The 18673-nt window shown below is 35.7% G+C and overlaps 3 protein-coding genes across 4 annotated transcripts in view; 1 reads left to right on the top strand and 2 right to left on the bottom strand.

Annotated features, from left to right (window-relative positions):
• The window catches only part of HSPA4L (heat shock protein family A (Hsp70) member 4 like), a 72664-nt gene that overhangs the window by 21826 nt on the left and 32165 nt on the right, over nucleotides 1-18673 (bottom strand). For both annotated transcript variants that reach the window (XM_008976690.4, XM_055111815.2), the window contains 5 exons: nucleotides 15206-15405; nucleotides 8441-8539; nucleotides 6274-6411; nucleotides 3946-4071; nucleotides 3212-3319 (listed from right to left, as the gene is read on the bottom strand). In XM_008976690.4, coding sequence (XP_008974938.4) covers nucleotides 3212-3319; nucleotides 3946-4071; nucleotides 6274-6411; nucleotides 8441-8539; nucleotides 15206-15405 — 671 coding nt within the window. The remainder of the gene's footprint in view (nucleotides 1-3211; nucleotides 3320-3945; nucleotides 4072-6273; nucleotides 6412-8440; nucleotides 8540-15205; nucleotides 15406-18673) is intronic.
• On the top strand, nucleotides 13183-14224 carry LOC106634717 (large ribosomal subunit protein eL21-like). Its single transcript, XM_034959120.3, has one exon. It carries the CDS (start codon nucleotides 13645-13647, stop codon nucleotides 14125-14127), a length of 483 nt encoding a protein of 160 aa, XP_034815011.1. The 5' UTR covers nucleotides 13183-13644; the 3' UTR covers nucleotides 14128-14224.
• On the bottom strand, nucleotides 15413-18657 carry LOC112439583 (SOSS complex subunit C). Its single transcript, XM_034959121.3, has one exon. The coding sequence runs from the start codon at nucleotides 17543-17545 to the stop codon at nucleotides 17321-17323; it is 225 nt and encodes a 74-aa protein (XP_034815012.1). The 5' UTR covers nucleotides 17546-18657; the 3' UTR covers nucleotides 15413-17320.

Here is an 18673-nt window from a genome sequence, read left to right as displayed (position 1 = left end):
TACTGTAGTATATGTAGGTTTTTCCCCTACATGTCTTGGATTAAGGAGTTTCTAAATGTTAAAACAGACTCTGTAGTTTTGGGAAGGGGAGCACATTAGAAGGATAAAATATTTTCTTTTAAATTCTTTATATACTTAAATAAAAATCAGCTTATTTTAGAACAGTTTTAGATTTACAGAAAAGTTAAAAGGAAATTATACAGAGAGCAAGCACCAGACGCTTCTCTATGCTTTTCTCTAATGTTAGCATCTTAGGGTACATTTGTCAAAACTAAGAAACTACCACTGGAGCATTACTATTAACTGGACTACAGTCTTTATTCAGAGTTCATTATCATCTGTTCCAGGATACCATTACTACATTTGGTCTATTCACGTCATACTTTTTATAGTTTAAATGTTTTTGAAAGGGAAGCAAGTACTGCATTTTTTTTTTCATTGGGACAGGGTCTTGCTCTGTCACCTAGGCTGGAGTGCAATGGCGACAGCTTACTGCAGCCTCAAACTCCTGGGCTCAAGTGATCCTTCTGCCTCAGCCTCCCAACCTGGAACTACAGGCACATACCACTGTGCCTGGCTAATTTATTTTTTTGTAGAGATGGGGTCTTGCTTTGTTGCTCAAGGCTGGTCTTGAACTCCTGGCTTCAAGTGATTCTCCTGCCTTGGCCACTCAAAGTGCCAACATTACAGGTGTGATTCACTGCTCCTAGCCACCATTTTAAATTTTTAAATGCCATCTCAAAAACAGAAAAAGTAAAACTTGTGAAAACTTCTGTAACATTCATTTCTATGGCTACTTACATATTTGAAGCAGAAGAATCCATAATAGGAACTGCTGGGATTTCCAGTTATTTCTACTGGCCTCAGCTGCTTGGCTTGTGTTTCTTTTTTCTTTTCTTTTCTTTTTTTTTTTGAGACGGAGTTTTGCTCTTGTTGCCCAAGCTGGAGTGCAATGACGCAATCTCAACTCACTGCAACCTCCACCTCCTGGGTTCAAGCGATTCTCCTGCCTCAGTCTCCTGAGTAGCTGGGATTACAGGTGCGTGCCACCATGCCCGGCTAATTTTTTGTAATTTTAGTAGAAATGGGATTTCACCATGTTAGCCAGGCTGGTCTGGAACTCCTGACCTCAGGTGATACACCTGCCTCGGACACTTTGGGCCACTGGGATTACAGGTATGAGCTACTGCACCTGGCTGGCTTGTGTTTCTTTTAGGGAGACAGGGATTAAAAACTACCAAGAAGACATGGTAAAGCCTAGTTTTGCTGTCATAAACTTAGGTTTTCTAATTATTTCCTTTGGAAGTATTTGTTGGCATGAAGGTAATTTTTTGCACAGTATTAACTTCTTTTACTTTTAAGTTGAGTAACTTCTTTTGCACACCTTCCCCCACCTCATGCCTGTCCCAAGTTGTAAAGGGCCATCTTTCCCCATATTCTAAAAATCCTTGTTAATGTCATCATTTAGCATCTATATAATCCCTTGCTACTCAAAGAATAGTTCAGGGACCAGCAGCATCAGCATCACTTGGAAGTTTGTTAAAAGTGGGCCCACCTTGTATCTACTGAATCAAAATTTCCATTTCAATAAGCACCCAGGTAATTCATATGCACATTAAAGAACTGCTATGATCCATACTAAGAAGGAATGACTGAAAATTTCCTTCATCCTTCCAATATAAACGTGTTTTTCTTTTTGAGATGGAGTCTCATTCTGTCGCCCAGGCTGGAGTGCAGTGGCGCAATCTCAGCTCACTGCAAGCTCCACCTCCTGGGTTCACGCCATTCTCCTGCCTCAGCCTCCAGAGTAGCTGGGACTACAGGTGCCCGCCACCACGCTCAGCTAATTTTTTGTATTTTTTTTTAGTAGAGACAGGGTTTCACCATGTTAGCCAGGATGGTCTCAATCTCCTGACTTTGTGATCCGCCCGCCTCGGCCTCCCAAAGTGCCGGGATTACAGGCGTGAGCCACTGCACCCAGCCCAATATAAACTTTTAATCTTTTAAGGTACTTTTTCCAGATTTGGTAGCAAGTATGGAAGGTCTTTCCCTAAAATAACACCACTGACCTAAAAAAGGAGATTTTGTGGCCAAGTCTCTTGATTTGTGAAAGGACGTTAAAATTCAAGAGCAGTGACACTGAAAATACAACAGACCAGTGTGGTATTACTCCCTAACATCAGACAGTTAACAGTCAGAGGAGCAGGAGAAGAGGGTGACTCCTTTAATGGTCAAGATGATATACTTATCACTTCTTAAAGACATGCCAGTAATATATAGCTTGTGCAAAAGTAACACTCTGATCATCTATAAACATTTATATTTCAACATTATGACTATACAATATCTGATTTCAATTATATAGCATTGCTGGCTTCTCAAAATGCTTTTAAAATTAGAACATTTCCTCTTATACATTTCTGATTTAGTAATTTTTCACATACTTACTAAAAACATACAGATCTAGCAATCTCACTACTGTGTATCTATCCAAAGAAAATAAAATCACTATGCCAAAGAGATATCTACACTCCATGTTCACTGCAGCATTATTCACAATAGCCAAAATAGAGACTCAATCTAAGTGTCCATCAGTGAAATGATGGATAAAGAAAACGTGGTATGCATATACAACGGAATACTATTCAGCCTTAAAAAGAAGTAAATCCTGTCATTTGAGACAACTTAGATGAACCTGGAGGACATTATGCTAAGTGAAATAAGCCAGGCACAAAAAGACAAATACTGCATGATCTCAAAGGTTGAATCTAAAAAAGGTAAGCTCTTAGAAGCAGATAGTAGAATTGGTGGTTATCGGGATGGTATGATGGAGAGCTACTGGTCAAAGGACACAACATTTGAATTAGACAAGAGGAGTAAGTCCAAGAGATCTATTGTACATCATGGTAACCACAGTTACCATATATACTTAACAATATACTGTATATTTGAAAATTGGTTGAGAGAGTAGATTTTAAGTGTTCTCCCCCCCAAAGAAAGAAATGTATGTGAGGTAATGCATTTGTTAAATAGTTTGACTTAGCCATTCCACAATGTGTGCATAATCAAAACATGTCGTACACCACAAATATATACAATTTTCCTCTCAATTAAAAAATTAAAAATTAATAGAACATAAACTGTGCTCTTACACCCTAATTTTTAGAAAAAGTTACTGATTTATACTAACATGGACTTTAAAAAAATGTACCTTTAGTTCTTGAAGCTTATCCACATAAACTTGTTTAGGTTGGTCCTCTCCGTCTTCATAAAGCCAATTTTCTGTGTCTTCCAATACTGCAGACAGTTTACTCAAGTCCTAGTAATATATTTGAGAGACACTAATTAAAAATACTTTCCTTAGAAATAAAAGTCATCATTGGGCTCAGTGCAGTGCAGTGCCTCATGCCTGTAATCCCAACACTTTGAAAGGCCAAGGTGGGAGGATCGCTTGAGCCCAGAATTAAGAGACCAGCCTGGGCAATATGGCAAAATCATATTTCTACAACAAATTAAAAAATTAGCCAGGCATGATGGCATGTGCCTGTATTCCCATCTACTTATAAGGGTGAGGTGAGAGGACTGCTTGAGCCCGGGAAGTAGAAGTTGCAGTGAGCTGAAATCGTGCCACTGCACTCCAGCCTGGGCGACAGAGCTAGATGCTGTCTCAAATAAATAAATAAAAAAAAAATTAAAAATCATGGAAGGACAGAATGTTTTTCAAGTATAAAATATTAAATTTCAAAATTTTCTAACTTCTTATTCAAAAATATGTTTTTCACCATACTTCTGCAACTTGTAAAAATAACTAAGAACCTTCCCCATATGGGCCCAAGATTGGCAACAATAACAACATTTGGTACATTTATTTATGTAATTTGTACTAGCATTCTCGAGTAAACCTTTAAATAGTCCTCACAAAAAATTAACAGAATTTAGACTTACTTCTGGAGTGATGAATTTTTCATAGACAGTGCCCAGCCTGTCTCTAAAATCATATACATATTCTTCAACGGCATTCTTAGCATCATTTCTTTCTTTCTCTAACTTATCTTGCATGATCATCTTCCCCTATTCAAAAAGCTTCAGATTAGTTGCCATAAGAATATGCATTAGGGAAATAGAAATCAAAACCACAAGATACCACTTCACACTCACTAGGATGATTACAATAAAAAAAATAAGTATTCATGAGGATGTGGAGAAAGTGAAACCCTTGTACATTGCTGAGAGGAATGTAAAATGCTGCAGCCACCATGGAAAACGTTTTGGCTGTCCCTCAAAATGCTAAGCACAGAATTTCAATTTCACTCCTAGATACACCCACAAAAAATTGAAAGCAGAGACTTGAACAGATATTTGTATGTCAGTGTTCACTGCAGCATTATTCACAATAGCCAAAAAGTAGAAACAACCCAAATGTGCACTAAAAGATGAACAAATAAAAAAAGTATATAAACACAATGTAGTATTTTACTTCATTTTAAGAAGAAATGAAGTTATGATACGTGCTGAAACAAGGAATCTTGAAGTCATTATGCCAAGTAAAATAAGCCAGACACAAAAGGACAAGCGTTGTATAATCCCACTTAACATGATTCTTATCTATTGATAACTAGGCAGTTCGCAAAGACAGAAAGTAGGGAACTGGGAGAAGGGAGGAAAATAAGTTATTATAGAGTTAACATTTGGGGTGATGGAATTGTTTTGAAAATAGACAGTGGTGATGGATGCACAGTATGGTGAATGTAATTAAAGCCATTGAATTATACACATAAAAATGGTTATAATAGCAAATTTCATGTAAAAAAATTAACGTAGTATACCAAAAACCACTGGATACTTTAAATGGGTTAATTATGATATGTAAATTTATCTCAATAAAGCTGTTAAAAAACAAAAGAAAACATAGCCTATGTCATTCTACATACTCAGATTAAAATCCTAGGTTCCCTATTTACTATCTTGAGATAGCAGGAAAATCATCTAAACATAAGTTTTCTTATCCTAAACAGAGAGCATAATTCCATCTAACTCATAGGGCTGCTAATAAGGTTGAGATAATTCATGTAAAATATTTAGTTCCATGTTTGACACATAACTGGTAATGAATAAAAGCCTTGCGGGGGTGGATATGGTATAGTGGTTGTGATACTGAGCTTTGGAGAACAATCACCTGGATCCAAATCCAAAGGGTATTCTCTGATCCTGGGTAATTTAGTCTACTTGTGTCTCAGTTTCCTCACCTGTAAAATGTAGTTCTCTAACAGAACCTACACTTCATAGGTTTGAGGGTAAAAATAAAAAGTATTTATAGATGTTAGTTTATGATGAACAAAAGCAAAGAAATAACCTGAAGATTATAATACTTGAGCAAAATTTTCACTTTAATAAAAACACATGTAAACGTAAGAATCCCTTTATAAATTACAATGCATTCACATTTGTGAAGTGAAAATAATGAGACATTCAAAAGTTAAGAAAATCTCATTTTATATACAAAATTTGCCAAAACTGTGCTTCCCTACAATTCATTCCTTTGGGAAAATTTTTCTCAAGACACACAAATTCCAAATTATTCAGGATCTCCAGGAATGCTTGCTTCACATAAAATGCAGCCTTTAACAATTATTAATGAATAGATGATATAGGTAGGTACTGCAAAAGCAAGCATTGTAAAGTCAGAAGACTGACCTTTTAATGCCAGCTGAGCTTGTAAAAATTAGGAACTACCACTTAAATGTAAACTTATAAAATATAAATTACTTCTTAAACAGATACTGGTAAAGAAACAAAACTCGTTTCCTCTAGAGACTGTAACTTAAACATGTAAATAGAAAAGAACATGTAAGAAAATGTCAAGAATGACAAAGATTTTTAAAAAAAATTTTTAATGGATGTCAGAAAACATTTTGAACAGAGATATAATCTTTAAGGACAACACAGGAGAAGAGGGGAGCAGCTAATATTTCCCCATATGTGGTCTGCTGGGTGTCATTGTTAAAGACAGAATAAAAGGAAGAATCAATTTCAGAAAAGTCTTTCTCTATAGAGGAGGCAATGTATGTTTTTCACACAACTAAGATGATAGCTACACAGTACATATGGCATTAAAACAGCTCAGTATTTTGTAAAAAATAGTTTAGTAATCTACTTAATATAATTCCTTAGGAGTTATAAACTAGTGCCCCAAATTTTGGAGATAATCATTGACTTCTACAAAATTTCAGAATAAACTACCACCTATTTCAGCATCAACTCAGATTTACATACCTCATTTTCAATGTAGCTGTTGAGAAGATCTTGGCCCAGTTGTCTACATAGGCTACTCTGGATCGGTAGATCAATACTTTTGACTTTTCCTTTTTTAAGTGTCTGATTTAATCGGTCTTGTTTGTCTGAGACAGCTGACTGCAAATCCGAAAGAGAAGTATAAATTTCTAAAATTAGCTTAAAAATAGATTTAAGAGGTAAAACAGAAAGTAAAATCAAAACGATTATGATCTATTTATTTTAAAGTACTACCTTAAGACTGATGTTATTTTGTAGTCTGTGTATGTTAAATCCTAGTTTCTATATTAAAAATATTGGGTTGGAAATGAAAAGCAAAACTAAGACGAGTAGCTACTTCTCACCCATTACAGTGGCTACAATTAAAAAATATAAAATAATAAGTGTTAGTTGAGGATGTGGGGAAACTGCAACCCCTCATACATTGTTTGCAGGATTGTAAAATGTTGCAGCCATTCTGGAACATTGGGAATGTTCCAGAATGTTGGGAAGTTGGGAAGTTCTTCAGAATGTTCAAGATGACAGTCTTAACAAAACAATGTTAACAAAAATGTTAAACAATTATGACCCAGCAATTCCATTCCTAGGTATATGCCCAAGAAAAATGAAAATACACACCCCCACAAAACTTATACATGATTGTTCATAACAGCATTATTCATAAGAGTAAAAAAGTGAAAATAACCCAAATGTCTATCAACTGATAGATGGATAAATAAAATGTGGTATGTATTCATACAATGCCGTATTATTCGGCCATAAAAAGGAATACTGATATATTCTACAACCTGGATGAACCTTGAAAACATTATGTTTGGTGAAAGCCAGTCACAAATAAGTACACACTGTATAACTGTATGTATATGAAATGTTCACAATAGGCAAATCTATTGCCTGTTCCCTGTGGCTGGCAGGGAGAGGGCTGAAGGGAAATGGGAAGTCACCGCTAATAGATAACAAGGCTTCTCTTTGGGATGATGAAAATATTCTAAAATTGTGATGATGGTTGCACAACTGAATATACTAAAAACTGTACAACTAATTGGATGATTTGAATGATATATAAACTATATCTCAATAAAGCTGTTCAACAATTAAAATTTTGAAAAAGTCAGAAAAAAAGTTTCCAGGTTTTAAATAACTTTAGAATCTACGATTTAAAACTAAATCTTTACAATCTCTGAGAAATGAATCTATTTGGCTAACCTGCATAGATTAAATTCTATGCAGGTTAGAAAAATCTGTTGAAGATGATAGCTTTAAGAGTTATAACCACATTCATCTGGGTGACTGGGGCAGGGCCTCTCCCTTCTGTCTTATTGGCAATCACTATCTTAGAAAAATAATTACTCTCAATAAATCATTTATCCTTTAACATTTTATTTTTGAAAGTATTAATTTTTACACATAGAAAAATATTTTATGATATGCAACAAAATAATTAGAGTGGTTAATTCTGAGATATAGAGTACAGCTAATATGTTTTCCTCATATAGCTTGTTCCATCTCATATTTTTCTGAAATGATTTTTTTCACTTAAAGTTAAAATTTTAACTTATGTATTCATACTTTAGAAATACAATGCAGTTATTGGTGAAACATGAGAAATAATGAATTAAGGAAATAAGGTAAAGAATTCAGGCAATTTTATTGTTGGGTTCTTTGATAAAATTTCTTTTTTTTTTTTAACTTTTAAGTTCAAGGGCACATGTGCAGGTTATATAGGTACACTCATGTCACAGGGGTCTGTTGTACAGATTATTTCATCACCCAGGTATTAAGCCTAGTACCCATTAAGGGGAGGGATCATCTCCCTCCCTCCTCCACCCTCCACCCTCCAGTAAGCGTCAATGTTTGTTGTTCCCCTCTATGTGTCCGTGTGTTCTCATGAGATGAAAAAAAAAGTTAATGAAAAATGTATCTTTTTTCCTACCAAAAAAGGTAATTTTGCTGATGTTGTTAGGGTTCCTTTTTAAAAAACACAACTCTTAATAAATCATTAAAGTATATTTATTCTGGCTATCAGCTTTCTATATTCTCTCACAATTCTAAGATCAAAAATATCAAGTGCGTTAAAAGAAAGCATTAAATACAATAATTCAAAATATCAATTTCAAAAAGACATAACTACAGAAAAAGTAAACCAAACCTTTGTTTTGGCTTCTGTATGATCAATTTCCTCTTCTGGAGTGTGTTCAGCATGACATTTTTGATGCCCTTCTTCTTCTTGATCAACCTGCATTTTATCCTAGAAAGAAAATACATAATTGATAATATACGCAGTGTCTTTTTTTCGTTTTAAAAATGTAAACTGCATCTTAAGAGTTCAAGCCTGTTTTGAAATGTAAAATGTAGAAACAAGTAGAAGCTCATTTTTCAAATGAGAATTGCTACAAATAAACAGATTAACAGGGAAGTAAAGTGAAAAGATCTATTTGATGCTATGGGATAAATCTTGTTTATCTATGGCTAAGTAATTGCAAAATACGTGGAAAATTGTTCTCAAGCCAAATTTACAAATCAAGATTCACAAAAGCTTACAAAAAAAGAGAACATTCAAGGATGGGGGGCTAGGGGAGGGATAGCATTACGAGAAATACCTAATGTAGATGATGGGTTGATGGGTGCAACAAACCACCATGGCACATGTATACCTATGTAACAAACTTGCATGTTCTGCACATATATCCCAGAACTTAAAGTATAATAAAAATAAATAAAATAGAGAACATTCAACTTGATATGAAAAATGTTTATAAATAACACAAGAAAATAAAATGAAAAAGATACAAAATCTATGAATTACACAAATACAATACTATATCTTTAAATTGTAAAATGTAAAATAATTAGAAATATGCACTTTGAGTTTTGATATAAATTAATCAAAATTAATCAAATCAATCAAAACTCAAAGTGGGTGTTTCTAAATTATTAAAAGGTACACTTTTAAGATTTTTTTATGTCTAAAAACCAAACTTTCTACCAATAAAATCTCCAAAATGAACTCTCCACTTGGCAAATAATCCCATATATATAATAGATTTTTTTGGTCACCTTCTTAATCCTATCTGTCACCATCCTCCTGAAGAAAGCTTGAAATGTAGGAATCAGCATAAGTTAGGTCTTCAACTACATCTAGAATTAAGCAAATCTGTAATACCCAGAAAGCTATCTTGAATAAAAGCTTATTTCTGCCAAAGAGGAGCTAATTTTTTTTTTTGTAGTTAAAAGATCAATTATTCTTCGGGAGGCCAAGGCAGGCAGATCACTAGGTCAGGAGTTCAAGACCAGCCTGACCAACACGGTGAAACCCTGTCTCTACTAAAAATACAAAAATTAGCCAGGCGTGGTGGTGCACGCCTGTAATCCTAGCTACTCAGGAGGCTGAGGCCGAAGAACTGCTTGAACCCGGGAGGCGGAGGTTGCAGTGAGCTGAGATTGTGCCACTGCACTCCAAACTGGATGACAGAGCAAGACTCTGTCTCAAATTAAAAAAAAATCAATTATTTTTGATATTTCAACTCCCCTGCCCTACCTTACAACCTCCCCAACCCTGTTGATAGGTAAGATAGGTGAAAAAAGTGATAAAGTGTTGAGTTATTAACTCTAATTTTTGTATTACTCAGAAAAAAATGCTAAATGGTCACAATGCCTTATCACTTAGAATTTTTATATTTATTGAAAGAGCTCTTCTATTGTTTATATATTTATATCTTTCACAGAGAAAAGGAAAATAAACCAGATTAAGTAGTTATTTCTAAAATTTCTTCACATTCAGAATCCAACTCTTCTGAATCACTTAATCCAGTTGTTAATGTATATTTCTATACAATATCACTCTGTGTGTCATCAGGAGTATAAATGACCCAGCATTTGTTTAAAAGTTGCTCTAATATAGCCTCTAGTGTTTTCTTACAAGCCACTAACACCTCTTCTACAAGACTTATGACTGTATCTTTATCACAACCTGTTTTCAACCAACCAGGACTCGTATTCCTTCCTTGAATGCTCCTTAAATGGTTTGTTCACTAAAATGTCAAGAGGTTGCCAACTATCTAGTCATGCCACTAGGAATTACAACCGAGTTCACAGATGCACAGGTGATGAGAAGTATCTCATGACTATTGCCATGATCAACAGCAAATATAAGATGTTATCATTTGCAAGACTAAGATATATTTAAAAGCAGAAAATTACACATCTTAAAATGGATATGAAGTGGTAATAAACTGTTAATTCTTTAAAATGATTTTAAGATGTTTATAGAAATATTATCAATAGTGGGATAATTAATGGAAGTGCCTCTAGACTCTGACTTCCCTGATAGATTTTAAACTCCATGGGAGTTGAAACCATCTTTCTGTTTGCTGCTATGACCAAGCACACATTTTAGGTACTCATAGCTATTTGCTAAATAAACATAAAGCACTTAAGAAAGAAATCTAGATACTACCATGAACTTTAAGGTTTTACCCGATTTGTCGCTTGATTTACCCTCTCAATTTCATTTTTTTTCCTGCTATTCCCCCATTCTCCACACCTATATCCTATACACCAACCACTCTTCTATTTGTTACAACAACGAAAAAGAAGGCCTTCCTGTCTCAGTGCCTTTCTATTTGTTATTCACTCTGCCTGGACAACTACCTATCTACTCCTTACCCTTAAGCTGCCTTTTGCATCTTTCAGACTAGCTTACCTGTTCCTTCCTAAGTGGTTTCCTCATCACTATCACATAATTCCCACTATGCATCCCCATTAACTTCCTTTATATTTATATGCTATCTTTTTGCTTCATGCCTGTCCTCTCCCACTAGACTGTAAGTTATAGATGGGTGGCAACCTTTTCAATCTTGTTTAATCACTGTATCCCTAGTGCATAGAAGAGTCCTGGCTACACATAAGCAAATATGTGGAATTAAAAAAATAAATAGAAGTAAATAAAAAGATAAAGAACCCAAATGGTCAACAATTGGGAAATAAACTGTGGTACATTAGTAAGATGAATAGCATATAGTTTCTTTGATCCCTGGGTTTTGTGATATAGTTTAAGATGTGATAATTTTTTTTTTTTTGCAGACTATGTTTTCCAGGCTGGACTCAAACTCCGGCCCCAGCGTCCTGAGTAGCTGTAACTATAGGCACAAACCAAAGTACCCGGGGCTTGATATGGTAATTTCTTAGTAAGTACCCGGAGCCTGATGTGGTAATTTCTTAATAAGTACTCAGGGCTTGATGTGGTAATTTCTTAATATGCCCCTGTATTAAATTATACCTACAAGAGAGGTGTCAATTTTCTCACACATCATTATATTGAAGTCAGCAAGCTCTATTGTGATTTTTCGGGAAAATCAATGCTATTTTAATTTTGAATTAGAAAATAACACATACAAAATAGTCTTTCATAAACTGACCCTCATAGAAAAAAAAAAGGCTCCTGCTGATGTTCACTGGTTTATGTCTGGGCCTCTTTATCTACCTCAGAGCCAGCAATACCATCAGCTAGGATAGAGTAAAAAGAAGAACTTATTATCTTATTATTCCACCCCTTGAAATTTAAACAATTAGCTTCCAGAGTCTTTGAATTGGTTCACTTTTTTGAGGGGAAGGGGAGACTACTTTATAATGGTATTTAAGTCTTTAAACTTCCAAATACAGAATTAAAGAGAAAAATCCTAGAGAGAACCTTTAAAAAGTGCACAGGCCGGGCACGGTGGCTCACGCCTGTAATCCCAGCACTTTGGGAGGTAGAGGCTGGTGGATCACAAGGTCAGGAGTTTGAGACCAGCCTGACCAACATGGTGAAATCCCATCTCTTCTAAAAATACAAAAATCTGCCAGGCGTGGTGGCGTGTGCCTGTAATCTCAGCTACTAGAAGGCTGAGGCAGGAGAACTGCTTGAACCCGGGAGGTGGAGGTTGCAACGAGCCGAGATTGTGCCACTGCACTCCAGCCTGGGCGACAGAGCGAGACTCCGTCTCAAAAAAAAAAGTAAAAAGTGCACAGAATATTTTCAACACAGTGTATTCAGCATCATCGCTTTTATTAGCAAGGAAAAGGAAATAAACTACAATTTATTCAATATTTATTATATTAGCTGTAGTAGGGATTTAAAAGATTTAGGCTGGGCATGGTGGCTCAAAAAAAATTTAAAAAAAAGATAATACATATATGAATGTGCTCACCAACAATGCCAAGTATATGATCCATAATGTTAGCTACCTTTTTTCTTTTGATTACATACATTGTAAAAGAAATATTAAGGAACACATCACCTATCTAGAAATTCCTTGTATGGGAACCTCAACTGCCTGCAAATGTTCTAGCAAGCCAAAAACTATCATAAGCAGGTAAGTCTCTGAATAACCAAAGCAGATACCATAAATCCATGCACTTTATTCACAGGTGAACCCACTTAGTTCACATACAGAAATCATCCTTTAAAGCTTGGTTAACTGAATTTCCAGCTCACAGACAAACAGAAGCAGCAAATAAGAACTGCCAGGGGAAGTACAAGATGGGTACCATAATATTCTTGTTGTATTTTCAGTTCCCAGGATTCACTAATATTATATAAAGAAAATTAAAGGTCTCAGCAGAAATACTTAAAAAAAAGATAAATGAGCCGGGCGCAGTGGCTCACACCTGTAATCCCAGCACTTTGGGAGGCCGAGTTGGATGGATCAGGAGGTCAGGAGATCAAGACCATCCCGGCTAACACAGTGAAACCCCGTCTCCACTAAAAATACAAAAAAAATTATCTGGGTGTGGTGGCACATGCTTGGGAGTCTGAGGCAGGAGAATCACTTGAACCCAGGAGGCAGAGGTTGTAGTGGGCCGAGATTGCGCCACTGCACTCCAGCCTGGGCAACAGAGCGAGACTGTCTCAAACAACAACAACAAAAAAATAGATAAATGATTATAAACACCTGGTCTTAGAAGGCATACAAAGCACTTTCAATTTCAGTAAAAATAAATCTTAATGGATTAAATTTACATATCTAAGTTATTGTGGATTATAATTTGAAATATTAACTTTTCACCAATTATTATGTTAATTTATGAAAAACTGTACCTTCACTAACAGATAAAGACATTTCCTCTTCCTCAATTCAAATAAGAAAGCGATTACAAAATGATACATGGAAAGATTGAAAGAAAAAGCCACAGTCCTTAAATGAAGTAGTTTAAAGTCTAGTGGTTGAATTCTGATCAATTTGGAAGAAAGATGCATAGTAATTATTAATAAAAACAAAAAGCAACCTTAAAAAAAGGGAGAAACTGTCTTAAAATAGAATAAAAGAAAATCGCCTTTCGGCCGGAACCGCCATCTTCCAGTAATTCGCCAAAATGACGAACACAAAGGGAAAGAGGAGAGGCACCCGATATATGTTCTCTAGGCCTTTTAGAAAACATGGAGTTGTTCCTTTGGCCACATATATGCGAATCTATAAGAAAGGTGATATTGTAGACATCAAGGGAATGGGTACTGTTCAAAAAGGAATGCCCCACAAGTGTTACCATGGCAAAACTAGAAGAGTCTACAATGTTACCCAGCATGCTGTTGGCATTGTTGTAAACAAACAAGTTAAGGGCAAGATTCTTGCCAAGAGAATTAATGTGCGTATTGAGCACATTAAGCACTCTAAGAGCCGAGATAGCTTCCTGAAACGTGTGAAGGAAAATGATCAGAAAAAGAAAGAAGCCAAAGAGAAAGGTACCTGGGTTCAACTAAAGCGCCAGCCTGCTCCACCCAGAGCAGCACACTTTGTGAGAATCAATGGGAAGGAGCCTGAGCTGCTGGAACCTATTCCCTATGAATTCATGGCATAATAGGTGTTAAAAAAAAAAATAAAGGACCTCTGGGCTACAAAAACAAAACAAAACAAAACAAAAACAAACAAACAAAAAATCTAGGGCAGACTTCCAATTGTAATTAGACAAAAAATCTAATGCCATTAAAAATAATGCACAAAAATAATTCATGAAGAGCACACATAAAAAGATGAAAACGTTGTGTAATTAAATACAATAAAGTTCTCCTAAGATTCCTTCATCTATAGTATCCCCACAGTAAATTCAGGTCACATAACTCTTTAATAAAGTTAAAAAATCTGTTTTTTTTTTTTTTTTTTTTTTGAGATGGAGTCTCGCTCTATCACCCAGGCTGGAGTGCAGTGGTGCGATCTTGGCTCACTGCAAACTCTGCCTCCCGGGTTCACTCCATTCTCCTGCCTCAGCCTCCTGAGTAGCTGGGACTACAGGTACCTGCCACCACGCCCGGCTAATTTTTTGTATTTTTAGTGGAGACGGGGTTTCATTGTGTTAGCCAGGATGGTCTCGATCTCCTGACCTCGTGATCCACCCGCCTCGGCCTCCCAAAGTGCTGCGATTACAGGCGTGAGCTACTGCGCCCGGCCAAAAATCTGTACTTTAACATTACTGAATGTACAGCACATTCCTCTGCTTAACTGTCTCAGATGTCCCCCAAATAAACCCTGAAAAATTATTTATTAAGCATGTATTTTCAATCTAAAAAGAATGTATAGTTCAAAATTTATCATTCTGAAGTGGTTTTATCTGTAAGCTAAAAATCTAGCCATAATAAAATACATGTTTTAATGGAAGTTAAGAACTTAGGAAAGAATTCCAGGTTCATCTGCTCCATGTAATACTATGAAAGATGCACCAAACTCTTAAAAAGTATGTGACAACGTGAAAGATGTAAAGCATTGAAAATAGTATTATTCCTTAATGCTTTTATCAAAAGACTTTACACAGATTCCCACAGCAGAAAATCAAAGCAAAACCTCAGAGAGTACTGTATTCAACTATTAAAGTCCCAGTTATGATTAAGATATACTGTATACACTATCTATTACAAGAACATTGAGAAAGAATTTCTACATACCATATTATCTTTGTTTTCATTTTTAAATGAAGTTTCTGTCTCCATTGGAGTATCACTGTGATCGCCTTCCAAATTTTGCTTCTCAATTACTGATGCGCTAGCCACACCGAAGATTCCATGGATGTTAACACGAACTTTAACCTTCACTTTGGAATTATCACCATCAGACTGTGGAAAAACATTCTGAATAGTGAAGCTCCCTTAAGGAAAAAAGAACTCCAATCAGTATGTGAGCCTCAGATTAACTTATTCAATTCATTGAATAATTTGGCTATCATCTTTAAGATGTTGGCAAATAATCATCTTGGCAATAATTATGATCATATCCTGATTGATCACTATGGGGCAGGTACTTCCCCCAGATTATCTTTTATAAACCATAACCTGTTATTAAGTCTCAGGAAGCTTAAGTAACCTGCTCAAAATCATCAATGCTAGGAAAAAAAAAAAAAGCACTGGGAATTTAACCATGGACAATTTGATTCAAAGGCAGTAAGTTATCTCATAATACTGCTATTCTAAAACCAAAATAACAAGATTCACTTTCTGAATTTGAAAACAAAATAGATTTTTTTTGATATAAGCTTTACAAATCATAATCATCTTGGTAATTCATAAATAAAGCAATTCCAATTTTTATTTTTCCTATAGCAAAATACCTGCAGAGATCATTATCAATGCTTTAAGAAATCTACTGATGTTTTATTTCTCTAAAGAAATCTCATATATATATTATCTATAGAAGAGAGAACATTAGGCAGTAAAATCAGGTAGTAAAAAACTTGGATGACTTTTTTATGGGTTAAATTTTGCCCCCCACCTGCTCCCACACTGTGCTTAGTACCTCAGAACATGACTATGTGTGTTTTGTTTTGAGACACAGTTTCACTCTGTTATCCAGGCTGTAGTGCAGTGGCATGATCATAGGTCACTGCAGCCTCAAACTCCCAGGCTCAAGCAATCCTCCCACCTCAGCGTTCAAGTAGCGGGGACTACAGGTGCATGGTACCATGTCTAGCTAATTTTTCTGATTTTTAGTACAGATTAGGTCTCACTATGTTGCCCAGGCTGGTCTTGAACTCCTGGGCTCAAGCAATCCTCCTGCCTCAGCCTTCCAAAGTGCTAGGATTACAGGCATGAGCCACCATGCTCAGATGTGACTGTATTTGGAGATACCCTGACTTCAGACTTCTAACCTCCAGAAATGAGACAACAAATTTCTACTGTTTAAGCCACCTAGCCTGTGGTACTTTGTTATAGCAGCCCTAGCAAACTAATATAATGTTCAATAATTTTACTGCTTTATATAATATCCTTGAAATATTTATAATATTTGTGCTGTCCCCTTCTTAGTCTATAAAGCAGTACATAGAAAAAAATTTAAAATTTGAAAATCCTTTTAAATGTTGTAATTTCATTTTATATCTTCTGAAAAGTTCACTCAGTTAAAATGGATATTACAATCTCCTATTCTCACTTTCCTTTTTTTTCTATTATTTTTAATTGCATTTAGTCACATCATTTATAAGGGAATATGTTTATAGAAGATGGTTAAGACTGGTTAGTAATTTATTCTTGGGGTTTGTTTTAAAGTGAGAAAGGGGGAAGTAGTTATGAGTTCAGAAATAATATTTTAGGATGATACATGTTGACTGTAAACTCAAAAGGTACACTGACACCAATCCTATAAACAGCAAATATGGATGTAACAGATTTAAGCTTATTGGTTCATTTTTTAAAAGTACTCTTGTTTCTTTAAAGTTAAGTACTATAAATGATTCTTGGAAATCTACTGTGGACATGATATATTCAGTCAAACTTGCTAGGGGTTGGGGAATGTTTTTGTGACCATCCAGTTCAGAGTCTGATTACTGTTAAACAGCATTACAAAAAAGTTACAGTTACGGTACATAATCAATTCCTTGGACGATACAGCCTCCACAGCTCTCATCATCCTGGTTACCCTTCTTTCTGCTTTCACTTACACATTCCTTTAACAAACAAAAAATATCAAAGTTCACCAAAATTTTGAAAGTCACAGTTCATCTAGCACTGAATGACAGTAGCTTTGGCATTTGATATTACAAAGTCTCTTTTCCATCACAAATATTTTCTTCATTCTGGGTCAAGGTGAGGTAAAACAGGAAGAATCAGGTTCCCAAATGCAGAGTCTTGAGTTATGAAGTATCCAAATGAATGTGCATGAGCATGCTGCAAAGCTGCCTTCTGCTGGGCTGCAATATACTGCGGCTCAGCGTGATCCCAGAAGTCCTTATTAAGACAGGGTCTCGAGAGTGCAATGCTAGCTCCAGGATGATTTGTTGAAGACTGGTTCTGCATAAGTAGTCTTCTTTTCTCTTTGTCCAGTTCTGCCAAGATTGCAACTTGTTTTGAAAACCTTGTCCTGAAGAGTTTGCTGCAATTTTCCTATTTTGTTTCAATCATGTGCAGTGGCAAATGGTGAGCACTTCACAATCACCTGGGATGCAAGAACTCTGGGACCGCCTCACCTTCCAATCGCCCTCACCTTCATATTAATCCAGTAATAGTCATTCTAGTTGTTGCCAGTAAACATTAAGTTTAAAATTAGAATATACCAATTAAAGTTAAGTTTTTCAGTAAAAAATAATTATCACACAAACCTTTCAGGACAGTTACAGAGCATTTTATTTTGATAGAGGGAGTCTCACTGTGTCGCCCAGGCTGGAGTGCAGTGGCATAATCTCAGTTCACTGCAGCCTCTGCCTCCTGGGTTCGAGCAATTCTCCTGCCTCAGCCTCCTGAGTAGCTGAGATTACAAGTGTGTGCCACCACACCCAGCTAATTTTTGCACAGCATTTTAAATATAGAAGTAAAAATGAATTAGAAATATAGCTGTCCCCTCAGTATCCATTGAGGATTGGTCCCAGGTCTCTCTGAGGATGGAAGAACCTTTTATACATCATTTTGCATGTGAGTGAAATGGGGTCTCACTATACTGCCCAGGCTAGTCTTCAACTCCTGGGCTCAAGCAATCCTCTGGTAGTCAAGTCCCTTATTAAAAAAAATGACATAGTATTTTGTGTATAACCTACATACAACCTCCCAAATACTCTTAAGTCTATATCATCTCTAGGTTAATTATGATACCTACTACAAAATAAATGGTATGTCAGTAGTTGTTACATGTAGTAATGACAAGAAAAAAAAAGTCTAGGCATGTTCAGTACAGACACTTGTTTTTCCTAATATTGGCTGAATGTACAGATGCCAAACTCATGAATACTGAGGGCCGACTGCAGTAAACCCTGCTGTCATTATAGAAATAAACTGAGCACTACAAATGCACATTTCTAAAAAGAGTATAAATATCTTTCTTTAAAAGTCCCATACTGGCTTAGCTGAAATGTCTATTTGTTTCCTTGATTCTAAAATAACACATTATTTATAAAAGGCCAAAATGTTATGGAGAACTTTTTTTTATCTTAC

The sequence above is a fragment of the Pan paniscus genome, chromosome 3 (genome assembly GCF_029289425.2).
Source record: "Pan paniscus chromosome 3, NHGRI_mPanPan1-v2.0_pri, whole genome shotgun sequence".
NCBI classification, from domain to species: Eukaryota; Metazoa; Chordata; class Mammalia; order Primates; family Hominidae; genus Pan; species Pan paniscus.
Note: the sequence above shows the minus strand (reverse complement) of the source record. Positions and strands in the feature narration are given on the sequence as shown.